Source organism: Pelodiscus sinensis, chromosome 4 (genome assembly GCF_049634645.1).
Source record: "Pelodiscus sinensis isolate JC-2024 chromosome 4, ASM4963464v1, whole genome shotgun sequence".
In the NCBI taxonomy this organism is placed as follows: Eukaryota; Metazoa; Chordata; order Testudines; family Trionychidae; genus Pelodiscus; species Pelodiscus sinensis.
In genome coordinates, this window is record NC_134714.1 from 106,861,172 (window position 1) to 106,877,613 (window position 16,442).

The 16,442-nt window shown below is 43.7% G+C and overlaps 1 protein-coding gene across 8 annotated transcripts in view; it reads left to right on the forward strand.

The window, feature by feature from the left end:
- Nucleotides 1-16,442, forward strand: part of LOC102452825 (nuclear receptor-interacting protein 3) — a 115,197-nt gene that overhangs the window by 12,138 nt on the left and 86,617 nt on the right. For 2 of the 8 annotated variants that reach the window (XM_075927967.1, XM_075927966.1), the window contains exons 8-10: nucleotides 90-293; nucleotides 11,927-12,097; nucleotides 14,785-14,952. In XM_075927967.1, the coding sequence (XP_075784082.1) occupies nucleotides 90-293; nucleotides 11,927-12,097; nucleotides 14,785-14,952 (543 nt within the window). Of the gene's footprint in view, nucleotides 1-89; nucleotides 294-5,063; nucleotides 5,218-11,926; nucleotides 12,098-14,784; nucleotides 14,953-16,442 lie in introns of those variants that run through there. The other 6 variants (XM_075927971.1, XM_075927970.1, XR_012903631.1 and 3 more) reach the window with 5 other exon arrangements.

Here is a 16,442-nt window from a genome sequence, read left to right on the forward strand (position 1 = left end):
TTGATCTGTATTTTAACCCAAGTATTATTACACGGTGTCATTTATACTGAAGTTCTCTGCCCTTAATTTTCACCCCTGTTACCTTTTAGACACATGTGATTTGAGTTGTGCTCGAAAAAGGACCGAGAAGCAACTCCGCAAAACAATTAGAATCTTGAGGAAGGCAATCAGCAGGGAGCAATTCCATGTTTGTGTCTCTGGCATGGACCATGAAATGTCCAGAATGTCTCCCGGGCTCTCAGATCCACAGGAGTCCTGTGGCATGGGACAAATGCGTGTGGATAACAGATGCGGTAAGTACAATGTGGGACAAACCTAATTTTGGGACAAATCCTTTTGCATCAGTTTCAGTATCTTTCTCAAGACTGGTGAACATTGAAGGATGGAGAGAGAGGGAACTTCACCAGACTGAAAAAGAACACAGTATAAGGATGTGTGAGATATTCTGCACAAATAGGAATTTATCTCTGGGTCAGAGCATGTATGATTTAGGCAACAAAGCAAGTTCTCTATTCTACTTTGTCTTGTAGATGACATATTGCTTATAAAACATTAGGAACTGGGGATAGTATTTATCTTTAATTGTCCTTGTAGTTTACCAAAGATAATTTTAAATTATGAAGTTAATGTATTTTGGTTTAATTTTCACTTAGTGTCTGAATATGCAAACCTGTCATCTTTGACTAGTACAAAAAACCCCAACAACCGAAAGCAGATTTTAATGAAGTCACATTCTCTGTGCTTGTTGAGACCTCGTGTGACAAGATGCTTTACAGCTGTGTTATAAACTCACAGAAAACAGGATTTTTATAGTGGAACACCAACCAAATCCTAATGACCCTGGCATTGGTTGGTGACACTGTGAGGCCAGCGATGAATGCTTTCAAAGGACAAAGGTTTAAAGGTCAGATATTATGTTAATAAGGGCCTAATGAGTATAACAGCTAATTCAAGTTGCATAGCGTATGCAGTATGTAACTATGAGAGCAAACCAACAAGCCTTTTAAAATGTTTGTGAAACTAAATTTGATATTTTGTTAGCAACAGCCTGTTAAACTACAGAATAGATTTTCTGCTCTGGATGTGCAAACTCTGGTCAAACTTGGATGCAACTCTCAATTTTAGATAGTTAAGAAAACGTAATTATTATACATTTACAAGGAGGCCAAATCCAAGAGAGCTGGATATACACAGTGCCCAGACTGCTCTGGTGGCAGGCCAAGAAAGAGACCTACTACCACTACTGGCTGTAGAAGTTCTAGCTCAAGTGGTTGAGGAATAAAGTGCTTAGAGGTGAACGATCAGATTTCTACTCCCATCTTCTCAAGGAAGTAGTATGGTCTTGTCTACACAGGAAGTTATTCTGGAGTAGCCCTTCCTGTTTCAGTCCTTGTGAGGATTCTCTTCTTTGATAATGAATGTCTTATTTCAAACAGCTAATTGGTAATAATGCATTCTTATTCCTGAATCAGCACATCTGCATGTGGAGTGAATCAATGTCTATGGACCAGTCACCTCTCAAGCACCTCTATTTGGCCTGGGTTGGTTCTGTGAGCAGCCCCCTGCCTCAGTTTCTCCTTTCAGTAATTCACAAACCCTTTTATCCATTCAAGGATTCCCATGGTTTCCATGTTGTATGGCCCTAGGACTCTAAAAGACAAAGTGTGAAAAACATTTAAAAAGAAACACAAAGGCCTGTCTGCCAGCTAACAATTTTTTTCACATTGAGAAGCTGACAGGAAATAAATTCTCAAGTGAAAGAGGAAAGTGTTTTTCGTATTGCTAACCTGCTTGCTTTCACAACAATAGACATAAATCCCTAAGACACATCACCCCTCCATGTGACCACCAGCTTAACAGCTGTAAACAGTTAAAAACAATAACTTCAAGAATGCTACTTAGGAATCTCTTTGCATCAGTTATTTTTGAGTTTTCCCTATAAAGTCAAGGAATGAATTGTAAGGAAATGGCTAGATGCTGGATCATGACCTCTTTTATGAAGTGCACTTTAGTCACTGAGATACCATAGTGTTTGTCAATACGGTCAAATGCTCAAAGACAAAAGGGTTGAAAAGAGGGTAAGAACATTTAAATGTCTTTGTAACCAGCAATCCTGGCTCCCTGGGGCACAGGGCTCCCCTCTTTTTTTCCCATCAGAAAAGATCTCACTTTAAAAAACAGCTGCATGAGATTCAAGAATGGGATTTTAATGGGCATTGAAGACAAACAAAGACAGTGGCTACAAAAATGAAGTGTACTGGGGGCAATTGCTTCTTTTGTTTATCTGAAGAAAAACAAGCAGGTTGCTGGACGGGGCAGCGGAAGCAAAAAAAGGCCGATGGAATTTCTGATTTTTGCCTTGTTTGCAACTCTTTAGACCTTGTTTCAAACAGGGTATTTCCCATGTATCGTGGGGTATCTTGCATTTTGTGGTTTTGTTAGAAGAGAATCAAACTTTTTAGCTTTATTTTAACAAATGATGTCACAACAGAATTTGAGTTTAATATTTTTCTTAGGTTTCCTGCTTAGAGAAGGGTATCTATGCCATCCCTAGTGCCACAGTTTTCTCTGGTAACTTTGTAGGCAGGTGCTAATTGCCATGAGAAAGGAATGTATAATTGAGCTTAAAGAAAGATCTGTGTCCCCTGGATAACACATCTTTCTGTTTAGCTACATACTCAGTTTGTTGGGTAGTAGATAAGTGACTCATGTTTGAACAATCTGTAAACAGGAGATGGGATTGAGTATGGGCTATGTCCTCTTAACGATCCATAGTGAATATCTATGTGTGCACCATCCCTTGACGTGAAGCTATCTGGAATAAATACTCTTTGTGTACTGGAGAGGGCTGGGAAACTCTTGATTTTTAAGCAAGGAGACACAAATCTTTGTAACCTGTTGGTGCTTCTTTAATTCTAATATTTAGATGTCATAATTAGCAGCTGTCACAATAATTAATAGCTAAAGATGCATGAAAATGTAATATTCTGATGATCACTTTTATAAACAAGTAGGAGCTGTTTCAGTCTTGCATCATATGACAAGTTTTATAGGAAACAGTGAATGGAAATATAGAGATGAATTTTCTTCAGCCACTGTGCCAAGGTTTTCTCCCAGTCTTTGATTTTGGGTACATTCTTTGCCGCTATTGAAACCAACTCCACGAGATGCTGAAAACTGTCAGTGCGTAGAGAGAGCTGGGGATCCTCAGCCTCAAGCACATCTTCAGCATAGCCTGTTGCAAAGGGGGTTGCTTTGTAGCCAGCTGTTACCAGTAACATCAGATATGCATAACTGGGGAATCCTTGTCCTCTGTGTAAATGGATTTTGCACAGGCCCCAGTGCAGGAGGTGTGGGAGGGAATCATCCTCTACCACCCCAAGCTGGTAGGCATGCTGTGGGGTGCCTGAGTAATTGGGGTTTGTTTGCTATTACATGGATGGATGCCACTATAAGAAGATGACCAGTAGAAGCTACTACCATAGACTACAGGTTGTGAGCCCTCCCAAATGAGGCTTATAAGCAGATTTAAGCAGCTTGCAGTTGCAGTGGCAATGCCCCTGGAACTCCAAGGTGTGTCTACAACCTCCCTGTTGGGCAGTGGTTCTGGAATCGCTTACTGCAGCTTTGTACTTCGTGACCTTGAGTATAGCAGATCTACAACAATATTGCAGAACATCAGCCTTCTGTGGTCCCTCTGTGGCTGGAAGGGCCTCCCGCCATGCCATTTAATTGATGAGACTCTTCGGAGATGGAGAGTTGAGTGATGAGGTTTGTGACTTGTTTTGAGAAATCTTTACCTCCACTCCAAAAAGGGCTGAGCACTTCCTGTGTTCTCTGTCTCCATCTTATTTAGCAAAACATTCCGCAGAATACTAAAATTAAGGAGTGGGCAAGAATCATAGAGCTGGAAGAGACCTCAGAAGGTCATCAAGTCCAGCCCCCTGCCCTAGGCAGGACCAATCCCAACTAAATCAAACCAGGCAGGGCTTTGTAAAGCCGAAACTTAAAAACCTCTAGGGATGGAGATTCTACCACCTCCCTATGTAACCCATTCCAGTGCTTCACCATCCTCCTAGTGAAATAGTTTTTCCTAATATCCAACCTAGACCTCTCCCACTGTAACTTGAGACCATTGCTCCTTGTTCTGCCATCTGTCACTACTGAGAACGGCCTTTCTCCAGCCTCTTTGGAACCTCCCTTCAGGAAGTTGAAGGCTGCTATCAAAAGTCCCCCTCACTCTTCGCTTCTGCAGACTAAACAGGCCCAACTCCCTTAGCCTCTCCTAACTAGTCATATGCTCCAGCCACCTTATCATTTTGGTTGCCCTCCGCTGGATCCCCTCCAATGCGTCCACATCCTTTTTGTAGTGGGGGGCCCAGAACTGGACACAATATTCCAGATGTGGCCTCACCAGAGCTGAATGAACGGGAATAATCACTTCTCTAGATCTGCTGGCAGTGCTCCTCCTAATGTACCCTAATATTCCATTAGCCTTCTTGGCTACAAGGGAACACTGTTGACTCATATCCAGCTTCTCATCCACTGTAATCCTCAGGTCCTTTTCTGCAGAACTGCTACTTAGCCATTCAGCCTGTAACAATGCTTAGGATTCTTCCACCCCTAGTGCAGAACTCTGCACTTGTCCTTGTTGAACCTCATCAGATTTCTTTTGGCCCAATCCTCTAATCTGTCCAGGTCACACTGGACCCTATCCCTGCCCACCAGCATATCTACCTCTCCCCCTAGCTTAGTGTCATTTGTGAACTTGCTGAGGGTGCAATCCATCCCCTCATCCAGGTCATTAAGAAAGATGTTGAACAAAACCGGCCCAAGAACAGATCCTTGGGGCACTCTGCTAGAAACTGACCGCCAAGCTGACATTGAGCCATTGATCACTCCCGGTTGGGCTGGACAGTCTAGCCAGCTTTCTATCCATCTTACAGTCCATTTATCCAATCCATATTCCCTTAACTTGCTGGCAAGAATATTGTGGGAGACCATATCAAAAACTTTGCTAAAGTCAAGATATATTACATCCACTGACTTTCCCATATCCACAGAGCCAGTTACCTCATCGTAGAAGCTAATCAGATTGGTCAGGCGTGACTTGCCCTCCGTGAATCCATGTTGACTGTTCCTGATCACTTCCCCTCTTCCAAGTGCTTCAAAATGGATTCCTTGAGGTTCCCCTCCATGATTTTTCCGGGGACTGAGGTAAGGCTGACTGGTCTGTAGTTCCTTCGATTGTCCTAATTCTCTTTTTTAAAGATGGGCACCACATTTGCCTTTTTCCAGTCATCCAGGATCTCTCCTGATCTCCACGAGTTTTCAAAGATAATGGCCAAAGGCTCCGCAGTGACATTTGCCAACTCCCTCAGTACCCTCGGATGCACTAAGTCCAGACCCATGGATTTGTGTATGTTTAGCTTTTTGAAATAGTTCCTAACTTGTTCTTTCCCCACCAAGGGCTGTCCACCTCCTTCCCATACTGCGTTGCATTGTGCATTTGTCTGGGAGCTGATCTTGTCCGTGAAGACAGAGGCAAAGAAAGCATTGAGTCCTTCAGCTTTTCCCTAGACTACAGCCGCGTTCTTTCAAAATTAAATCGAAAGAATGTGGCTTTTCTTTCGACAGCGGTACTCCTCATTGCACGAGGAATAACGCCTTTTTTCGAAAGTGCTCTTTCGAAAAAAGGCACTATGTAATGCAAACTGTTCTTTTTCGAAAGAGAGCATCCAGACTGCCTGGGTGCTCTCTTTCGAAAAAGGAGCTTGCTTTTTCGAAAGTACTGGTTGCAGTCTAGACGCTCTTTTTTGAAAGAGGCTTTTTCGAAAGTATCTTTCGAAAAAGCCTCTTTCGAAAGAGGCTTGCTGTCTAGACGTAGCCTAGGTTACCTCCCTCATCCAGTAAGGACCCTACGCCCTCTCTGATGACCCTCTTATTGCTAAAATACCTGTAGAAACCTTTCTTGTTATCCTTCACATATAGGCAGGGCTCGACAAATTATACAATCTACTCGCCCGTGGTGTGTAGATTGTAACCCGGAAGAGCCGGGTTTGGGCGATCTGTGCATGCGCAGATCGCCGGACAGCGTGGCTGGCGAGCCCTGCATATAGGATTAAGCATATAGGTGCAAGGCTGATTTGGCGATGCCATTTTGAAATTGATACCCCCAGCAGGAATGAGTGCTCAGGAAATTACTTCAGAGCTTAGATGGCGGGGGAGAGGAGAGGGGAGTGGAGGGCAAACTCTGCTCTTGGTGACACTCCTGCAGTAGCACATTGAGATCAGTGAGAAGACTGAAAGAGTGTGTCCCAAAGCAGATTTTGGCTCTCAGTGAGCTACTGCCTGGCCTGTTGTTATTTTAGGGGAAGGATTGGATGTTAACAATGTTCCCTGTCTCTCCTCTTTATGGCATATGCAATTTAAAAAGCATGTTCATTAGAGCTGGTTGGCTACTTTCTTTCAAAATGGACTATATCTGATCTGACACACCACAATGTCTCCCCTGGTTGAGACAACAGGGTCCCTCATGGAAGTTATGTGGTGATGCTGCATCATGGGAGATGTAGTCTAGCATACCTAGCCAAGAGAGAAGAGTGGGGACCTCAGGGCAGTGTTTTAGAAGTGGTAGGGCACAGATTAACATAAAATAGAATTGAAATTAAGCTTTCTGATTCAGTTCAACAAACAGAAATAAAATATTTACATTTGAGAAAGTTGAAAGGTTTTGTTTTGGTCAGAAATACCTTGAACTAATTTTTTTCATACCTTTTTATTCCATGAAAAAAAAAATTGATGCCATTTTGTCCCAATCTGGGATGAAAACAAATTTTGAGATATCACAATTTTTAACACAGGATGGAAATTTTGCTAGTTGACCAGATCTAATATTTGTGTAACTAGAAACACATGTTTGACCCTGGAAACAAAAGACCTTTTCTCTGTACAAAAGCTTTAGAGGGATAGCAGTGTAACTCTGTAACTGAAAAATTAAAAAAAACAACAATGAATAGTCCTGCAGCACCTTAGAGACTAACAAAACATGTAGATGGCATCATGAGCTTTCGTGGGCACAACCCACTTCTTCAGATGGATGGAATTAAGGGGTCCAGGATACCAATAAATACCAGAGAAAGAGAAGGGAATGGGGAGGGACAGAAAAGGGGGGAAAAATTGAGAAAAAATACTGTCAATTAGAGTGTCCATGCAAAATGAGGCTAATATAGTGGGCTCTAAGTAGTCTAAGTACCCAGTGTTTGGCTTTTTATGTCATTAGGATGTGGAATGTAGCGACTCATACACGTCAGGTCTTTGTTTAAACCTCTGTTCAAGGTGTCAAACTTATAAATGAAACCAAGTTCCACAGTTTCCCTTTCAAGCTGGCTTTTCAAATTGCTTTGAAAATACAGACACTTTTAGATGCATTAGTGAGTATCTGGGCAAGTTGAAAATGTTCCCCAACAGGTTTCTGTGTGTTACCATTTCAAATATCTGATTTGTGTCCATTAATCCTTTGTCCTAGTCAAGGATAAAATAAAAGCCAAATGCCAGGTACCTAGAAGACTTAGAGCCCATTCTGTTAGCTCATTTAACGTGGACACTCTAATTGACAATATTTTTGTCATCTGCAGCCCTCAGCACATTATCAACAATCATAGAACAATAGAATCATAGAACACTAGAAGTGGAAGGGACCTCAAGAGGTCATTGAGTCCTGTCCCCTGTCTTCATGGCAGGATTCCAAGCACAGTCTAGAGTTAAACCATCCTTGACAAATGTTTGTCTAACTTGCTCTTAAATATCTCCAATATCCCTAGGCAATTTATCTCCACAACCTCCCTAGGCAATTTATTCCAGTGTTTAACCACCCTGACAGTTAGGAAGTTTTTCCTAAAGGGCTGCTAACCTAAACCTCTCTTGCTGCAGTTTAAGCCCATTGCTTCATGTCTATCCTCTTGTCTCCTCTATCCTCAGAGGCCAAGGAGAACAATTTTTCTCTCTCCTCCTTGTCACACCCTGTTAGATACCTGAAAACCACTATCATGTCCCCTCTCAGTCTTCTCTTTTCTAAAGTAAACAAGCCCAGTTCTTTCAGTCTTCCCTCATAGCTCATGTACTCTTCTAGACCTTTAATCATTCTTGTTATTCTTCTCTGGACCTTCTCCACATCTTTCTTGAAATGTGATGGCCAGAACTGAACACAATACTCCTATGGAGGCCTAATCAGCGCAGAGTAGAGCGGAAGAATGTCTTCTCATGTCTTGCTCACAACACTCCTGTTAATATACCCCAGAATCATGTTTGCTTTTTTTGCAACACTGTCACACTATTGACTCATATTTAGCTTGTGGTCCACTATGACCCCCGAGATCTCTTTCTGCAGTACTCTTTCCTAGACAGTCGCTTCCCATTCTGTATATGTGAAATGGATTGTTCCTTCCTAAGTGGAGTACTTTGCATTTGTCCTTATTAAACTTCATCCTATTTACCTCAGACCATTTCTCCAGTTTGTCCAGATTATTTTGAAATTTGACCCTATCCTCCAAAGCAGTTGCAACCCCTCCCAGCTTTGTATCATCTGGAAACTTAATAAGTGTACTCTCTATTCTAATACCTAAATCGTTGATGAAGATATTGAACAGAACCGGTCCCAAAACAGACCCCTGAGGAACCCCATTTGTTATGCCCTTCTAGCATGATTGTAAACTGTTAATAACTACTCTCTGAGAATGGTTATGAAGCCCATTATGCACCCACCTTATTACTATCTAAGTTGTATTCGCCTAGTTTATTGATAAGAAGATTATGCAAGACTGTATCAAATGCCTTACTAAAGTCTAGGTATACCACGTCCACCGCCTCTCCCTTATTGACAAGACTTGTTATCCTATCAATGAAAGCTATCAGATTGGTTTGACATGATTTGTTCTTTGCAAATCCATGCTGGCTGTTACCTATCACCTTATTTTCTTCCAGATATCTGTAGATGAATTCTTTAATTACTTGCTCCATTATCTTTCCTGGCAAAGAAGTTAAACTGACTGGTCTGTGGTTTCCTGGGTTGTTCTTATTTATAGATGGGCACTATATTTGCCCTTTTCCAGTCTTCTGGAATCTCTCCCGACTTCCATGATTTTTCAGAGATGATAGCTGAAGGCTGAGATACCTCCTCAGCTCCTTGAGTATATTCTAGGATGCATTTCGTCAGCCCCTGGTGACTTGTTGATATATAACTTTTCTAAGTAATTTTTAACTTGTTCTTTTTTTATTTTATCTTCTAAACCTACCCCCTTCCCACTAGCATTCATTATGTTAGGCATTCCTTCATCATCAGACTTCTTGGTGAAGACCGAAACAAAGAAGTCATTAAGCACCTCTGCCATTTCCAAGTTATTGTTTCTACCTCTTCACTGAGCAGTAGGCCTACCCTGTCCATGGTCTTCCTCTTGCTTCTAATATATTTATAGAATGTCTTCTTGTTACCCTTTATGTCTCTAGCTAGTTTGAGCTCATTTTGTGCCTTTGCCTTTCTAATCTTGCCCCTGTATATACCTGTATTGTTTACAATTATCCTGGAAAATGACCCCTCACTCTCCAACAGTTAGCAACGCTCTACAACCTATCCTTGAAAATGACTCTTTATTCTCACATGCCTTGTGGGACAGGCCATTCCTCACATTCAGACAACCCCTTAACCTCAAACAAATTTTTTCCAATAACCACACAGCAGACCTTCATCATACTCATCCGGAACCTACCCCTGCAATCAACTCTGATACCAATTCTGTCCACAGATCTATACAAGCCATCACAGGACCTAACCACATAAACCACCACATCAGAGGCTTGTACAACTGGACATCCACTAATGTGATCTATCCCATTGAGTGCCAGCAATGCCCCTCTGCCACGGATATTGGCCAAACTGGACAGTTTATACGAGAAAGAATTAATGGACACAAATCAGATATCCGAAAAGGCAACACACAGAAACCTGTTGGGGAACATTTTAACTTGCCCGGGCACTCTTTAATGGATCCCAAAGTCACCATATTATTTCAAACCAATTTCAAAAACAGCTCAACAGGAAAGCTAGAGAACTTAATTTCATTTACAAGTTTGATTCCTACAACAGAAGTCTAAACTAAGACATTGGCTGGATGGCCTGCTACATTCACATCCTAATGACAAAAATCCTAAAAAAACAAACAAAGTGGCCGGGGCTGACTATGAACAGGCTGCTTCGCTACAGCCTCCACTGCCTCCTCCGCCCTCCCCCCCCCACTACTGCTGCTGCCTTTGATATAGGCAGCAGTGCGGCTGCAGGGGTGGGACATGGCACCATAGAGTTGGTGCTGAGGGGGCTTTTAAGCTCTCTACCCCAGCTCCTGCTTCCCCACCCTTGCTGCCTCTGATACAGAGGCAGCAAGCATGGGGGAGCGAATAATTGAGTAGGTGACTACTCAACTACTCGCTTACATTTCTAATGCAAACCGCTCATATTGGTGCAGCTGTTGGATAGGTAGATATAGTTCCTTCTGAACTCACCTTATGCACCTCAGGAGCATTGTCAGACATGGCATATTGGGCTAGACCGTGGTTTTCAAACATTTTTTCTTGCGACCCAGTTGAAGACGTGTTGATGCCCACAACCCAATATAATTCTATCTTTTGACTAGAGTGCAGGCTCCAGAGTAGGGCTGGGGAGGAGGGGTTTGGAGTTTAGGAGGGGGCTTCAGGTTTGGAGCGGCTCAAGTTTGGATAGTGGATTGGGGCATGGCTTTGCTTCCAACAGCTCCCAGTCAGTGGTGCAGTGAGGGTGCTGAGGCAGGCTTCCTGACTTTCCTGGTATCACAGACCACACAGCCAACAGCACTGCCCCTCGCAGCTCCCATCAGTCAGGAACTGGCCAATGGGGGAGCAGAGCAGTACTCAGGGCGGGGGTGGCACATGGAGCCCTGTGGTACCTCAGCTTAGGAGCTGGACATACTGCTGACCACTTCTGGGGCACAGCACAATCTGTTGTGCCAGGACAGACAGGAAGCTGCTCTCGCACCTCCTCTAGTCACCCTGTGGCAAGGTGACCCCATACCTGGCATCCCATGACCCAGTATTGGGTCATGACCCATAGTTTAAAAATCACTGAGTTAGATGGACCATGAGTCTGACCCCATATGACAATTCCCATTGTTCTCTTTATAGGGGACATTTAACTCTGCAAAATTCATGAATGGAACATTCTGCCCCTTGTGTTTTCATGGTTCTGTTCTACAGGTTCAACCTCGATGGTTTGGTCTTCGATAGCCCAGCAACATCTATGGTCCAGCATCCCTGTGGTTGCTCCTGGGGAAAAGCCGGGCCCTGTGCTCAGCAACTCCTCCCTTGCCCGTCCAGAGCTTCTGGAGTGCCACAAATAGCTCATTTGAGGCACTGAAGCTCAAAGAGGAATGGGGGATGTTCGGGGGAAGAGGCAGAGTGGCTGCAAAGCCCCCTGGCTAGAAGCACAGCACCACAGCTGGAGGTGGGAGCTGGGAGAGCAGCTCAATGGATGCTGGACTTGGTAGGTTCCCATGGGGCTGTGCTCCTGACCCCCGGCAGTGAGGCTCTGCAGCCACCCTGCCTCTTTTTCCTAATGCCTCCCCCAGTCCCTGCTTGGTCAGTGCTGGATCCTCTGCTACTGCCAGAGTAGAGTCCTGCCACAGAGGGGCCAGCACTGACTTCCCCTAGCACAGCAATTTTTCAGGTTTGAGGCCAAAAAGGTTCCCACGGTGCCAGATTAGGGATGTAGAACCTGTAGTGGTTTTGCCTTAGAGGTACAAGGCATCACTCTGCAAATCATTCAGCAAGCTGGTATTTGCCAATTTAACTCACCGGCTTTGAAGCATAGAAATTGAATGTTGGTGTTTTTTCCTGTCGTTAGCTAGCTGCCGTATTGGAACGTACTATGACAGGAAACAAGAACTCTGTGTTTTATGCCCTAATGGAACATACCAAGATGAGGAAGGACAAATAATTTGTGAACCTTGCCCAAGTTCTCAGGACCCGGGACACCAAAAATTAGCTGGCGCTCGTGATAGAGCTGAATGTGGAGGTAAGGCTGTTCCACCCCACAGAGCTCGCAAAGGCACATAAACGCTGCTGCTCTTTACTTCACTTTAAAAATACCATGTGTGCTGAGTAAAATCACCCAGCACTCAAAGACCCCCGCAGTATCTGAGAACAGCCGGTAGGTGAAGAATGGAGTGGCAGCTGTGACTCAGAATTTCCCTACTTTTCGTATGTGATTTTGAATTACTGAATTCAACTAAGAGGGTTTTACAGCACACAAGTACAGACCAAGTGATTTTGTTAAGACAAGTAATATGCACATCGCAAAGCTCCTGAGAGAGATACAGTGGAGTAGATTTCATTGTGGGATCCCAGGGCCTAGCTTCTGCCTTTGGATAAGTGCAGGAGGCTCTCACTGAGCTTCTTTGCATATCTAAAGACTGTGTTGAGACATTACTTTGCCCAGGGAGCATATAATGTGAAGCTAGAGATCTAAGAAAAATCTGGAAATAAAACGTCACACAAAAAAATACAAATCACTAAAATTATTTCAGCAAGAAAGCCCAGTAAAGGCGAGGCACAAGGGAGGAAAGATGTTCTTGCAGTTAGGCCATGAAACTGAAATACAGGAGATCCTGATTCAGTTTCAGATGTTTCTGCCATAGACTTCCTGCGAGATATTAGCAAGTGACTTCTCCTGACTTTCAAAAGTGGTCATCGATTCTGGATGCCAGAATTTGCTAGCTACTTTTCCAAATGTACCTTACTATCCATTCTGCACCTCAGTTTTCGTGTCGCTAAAATGAAAATTGTATTTTTACTTCTTACTCTTAGGGATGTTCTGAGACTTAATTCATTGACGCTACAGAAATGAGCCACAAAAATACTTATAAAATAAAGAGGATAAAATAAATAAATAGAGCCAGGAACAAATGAATGTGTATCCCCAAAGTGCAGAAGGTGGGCAAATAGTATCTTGTGTTAGAGAAATTAGTCAAGAATTAGGATGAGATTTTTCTTCATTCGCTATCAGTAATGAGCGGATAGCACTATTATACCTGCTGCTTATACTAACCTGAGGAGAAACTTGCTATTAAACCTTTGTTAGCCATATACAAAATTCTTCATTGCTGATCATGACCAGTAGTTAATGCCCTTTTAGTTGTTAGTCAAATATTTTGAAATGAAGCCAAGGCCAATTTAATTCCCTAACAAAACAGACATTCACTAAATAATTTATTGGAGCTATAAACTAAAACTAACAACTGTTTATGATCGCAGCAGCACTTTAAAAGGACAGAATTTCTCAGAGTGACTGAACAACTGCATCAGTACTCTGTCCCATCCAGAACAGTGTCTTTACTAACTACTGTTGTTGAAATCAATTGCTTGATTCAAGTTTTGAAGACAGATTTTTTTTTCAGAGGTTTCCATAAAAGAATCCATGAGGTGTATAGCGAATCATTTCTAAAAGGTAAACCCTACCTTTGTACTATAGCAGAGCAAAGCAATTCAGAATGGAGATCATGTCAAAGACCCCAGAGTCTAAGAAGGGAAAGAGTATTTTGAGGCATGGCCTGTGGTGTAATATGTGTTTGTCAGCACAACCCCTGAGGCAGATTGCAGGTCTAAAGTGATGGAGTAATAATTGTTGTTAATATTAATCATTTAATAGAATAAAAATAAATTCTGATTTCTACAAAACCTGGGTTTTTGCTACTTACAGTTTCAATTCTAGGTTCGTTCATCTGCAGTTTATAGACTCCTGTGTCATTAATAAAATGGTAGGTGACTGGTGGTAGCACTTGGGAAGTATACTGCCCCTCCTAAGTCCCTGCCAAAATTTTAATTGCTAAATGGCTCCTCCCTGCTGCCCCTCTGGGTGGGTCCTCCCTACACCCCATACTCCGCAGGCGCCGGTTGTCCCTGCAGAAGAGTCCATAATCCGCAGCTATATGACTTAAACATGCTACTGGGGTCTAGCCCCAGGTGGGACTCTTTTTTATAATGAAATTTGGAACTCTTCACACCAGGTTCATTGAGGAGTTCACCCATGTTTGTGAGCCAGTGTCCATTTTGATATCATAATAGGCAACTTCTCTGGCCCCTGTCTCTTGCTTACATTGAAATGAGAAAAGCCACAGGCAGCAGGGGACCTGTGATGTACTGGAATTGTAATTACTGGATCTTCATTCTGGCCCCCCAAAATCTATGGCGTGTTAGCACAGCAGGCCTCTCCCTGGTGAAGTTGTGAATCAGAATGGGACTTTGTTCTGGAGTACCGCCATAGTCTCCCTTGCTTGATTACTTGCGTCACATGCCCAAAGAGAGAGTTCTGTGCAGTGCAGGCAATCAGGACTGAAAGCAAATGGGTGCAAAATAACACTGAATTTCACATGCTTTTATTTGAGTCAATTTTGGGGACAAAAAGAAAAAGGGTTAAAATGTTGTCCTTCAATTTTGAGACAACATGTAGCAAAAATAGAACTCATTTTATTCCAGACATCGTTGTACTAAAGCCTGTAAATGATTCCAGCCATGTTCATATTGAGATCTTATTTCAATCCAGGCTTTGTGCTATTAAATTTCAGACTTTCGTTCTTTGTGCTTCATGGCCAGATCTTCAAATGATTTGCACCAAGCTGAGGAGCAGGTGCCTAATACACCTTCAGCGATGATACAGCGTTCCTAAAGTTCAGGTTTATGCTAACGTGCATTTACATCCTCTAGGTCAGTGCTCACTGGGTGAATATTCCTCTGATGGCTTCAGGCCCTGTCTGCTATGTCCCTTTGGAACATACCAGCCGGAAGCGGGCCGGACATTCTGCTTTCCATGTGGAGGAGGCCTTACAACGAAATACAGCCGTGCCTCGATGTTTCAGGACTGCGAGATGAAAGGTAAGATCAAGAAGAGATGAAGAGAACTTCAGTGCACTGCTTTAAGAGACAAAACAGTCCCTCTTGTGAGAAACCCTAAAGTTTCAGAGGGCAAAATATATCCCTTCTTCAAAGCTATTGTGTCCCTGCATTCTTGCACTTGAGTGTCATGCCCCTGGCTCAAGTCATGTGGGAACTCTTACAGCTCAAGTTTATTGGCAATTTGGGACCGCAGGATAGTCTGGCAGATACCTAGAACTTGGTTCATGATGTGTCACCGTGATCTCTGAAGACAGATAAAAAAGAGCACAGGAAAACCCAGGTAGTATTCTCAAGGGCCAAGGAGAGCTGACCATCTCTGAGTGATGGCAAGATGGTCCCATCAGTACCAGGGTGGAAGCATGCAGAAAGGGAATCATGCCATCAGAGCAGCATCACCTCACAGAAGCAAAGTGCCCTAGACCAGGGGTTCCCAAACTTTTTGACACATGGACCAGTAAATCCATTCACAAACTTTTGGAGGACTGGTAACATTCATTTGCATATTTGCATATTCATTAATCAAAGGATGAATATTCAAATAGGTTGTTTCTGGTCCTCCCAAAGCCCCCAGTGCCAGCTTTAGCAAAGCTTTTGATATGGTCACCCACAATATTCTTGCCAGCAAGTTAAGGGACTATGGATTGGATAAATGGAGTGTAAGACAGACAGAAAGCTGGTTAGACCAGGGTTTCCCAAACTTTTTACTTTAGTTGAAACCCTTTTTTTTCCGTACTGTTTTTTAAAGCCCAAAAATATAAACACATAAAAAACAAACAGAGAAAATACCAGACATATAACATGTCTGGTATTTTCTCATTAGGTAAGTTGTATTATTACTAGATGTATCAGTTTGTAGTTTCGAACTGCCTGGCTGGTAAATGTGCTCAGACTGCATGAGTGTGTCTACCAGCCAGACAGTTCGCAACTACTCGAGGAGGTGTGTGGTGGGGTGGGGGGCACAATAGAATTCCTGGGCCAGACTCACTCATGCTTTGCGGGGGGAAGGGGGGAGAAGGGCCCAGCACCCTGAGATCCACATATGGTCAGGTCAGTCCCACTCCCTGCTGGCCGATTCGCTCCCCCCGCTGCGCCTCCGGCCAACCCCACTTCCCCCAATCCCTTCCCGGACAGCCACTTCTCCCCCACTTCGCCTCCCAATCTCCCTTGGCCAGTCCTGCTGCCCGCGTCCAGCCCTGCTTCCGGCGGCCGCTTCTCCCCCCCACCCCCATCTTCCCTGGCCAGCTCCCTACCCCCGATCTCACGCCCCCCGGCAGCCCTGCTTCCGCCAGCCCCCCAATTTCTCACCGACAGTCCCGATGCCCCAGGCAAGCCCTGCTTGCAGCGGCCGCTTCTCCCCTACTCCTCTTCCGGCCAGCCCCCTGCCCAGCTCTGCTTCCGCTGGCTGCCCCTCCCACAATCTTCCTGGCCCGCCCTGATTTTCCCATCCAGTGCTGCTTCTGATGGCCAGC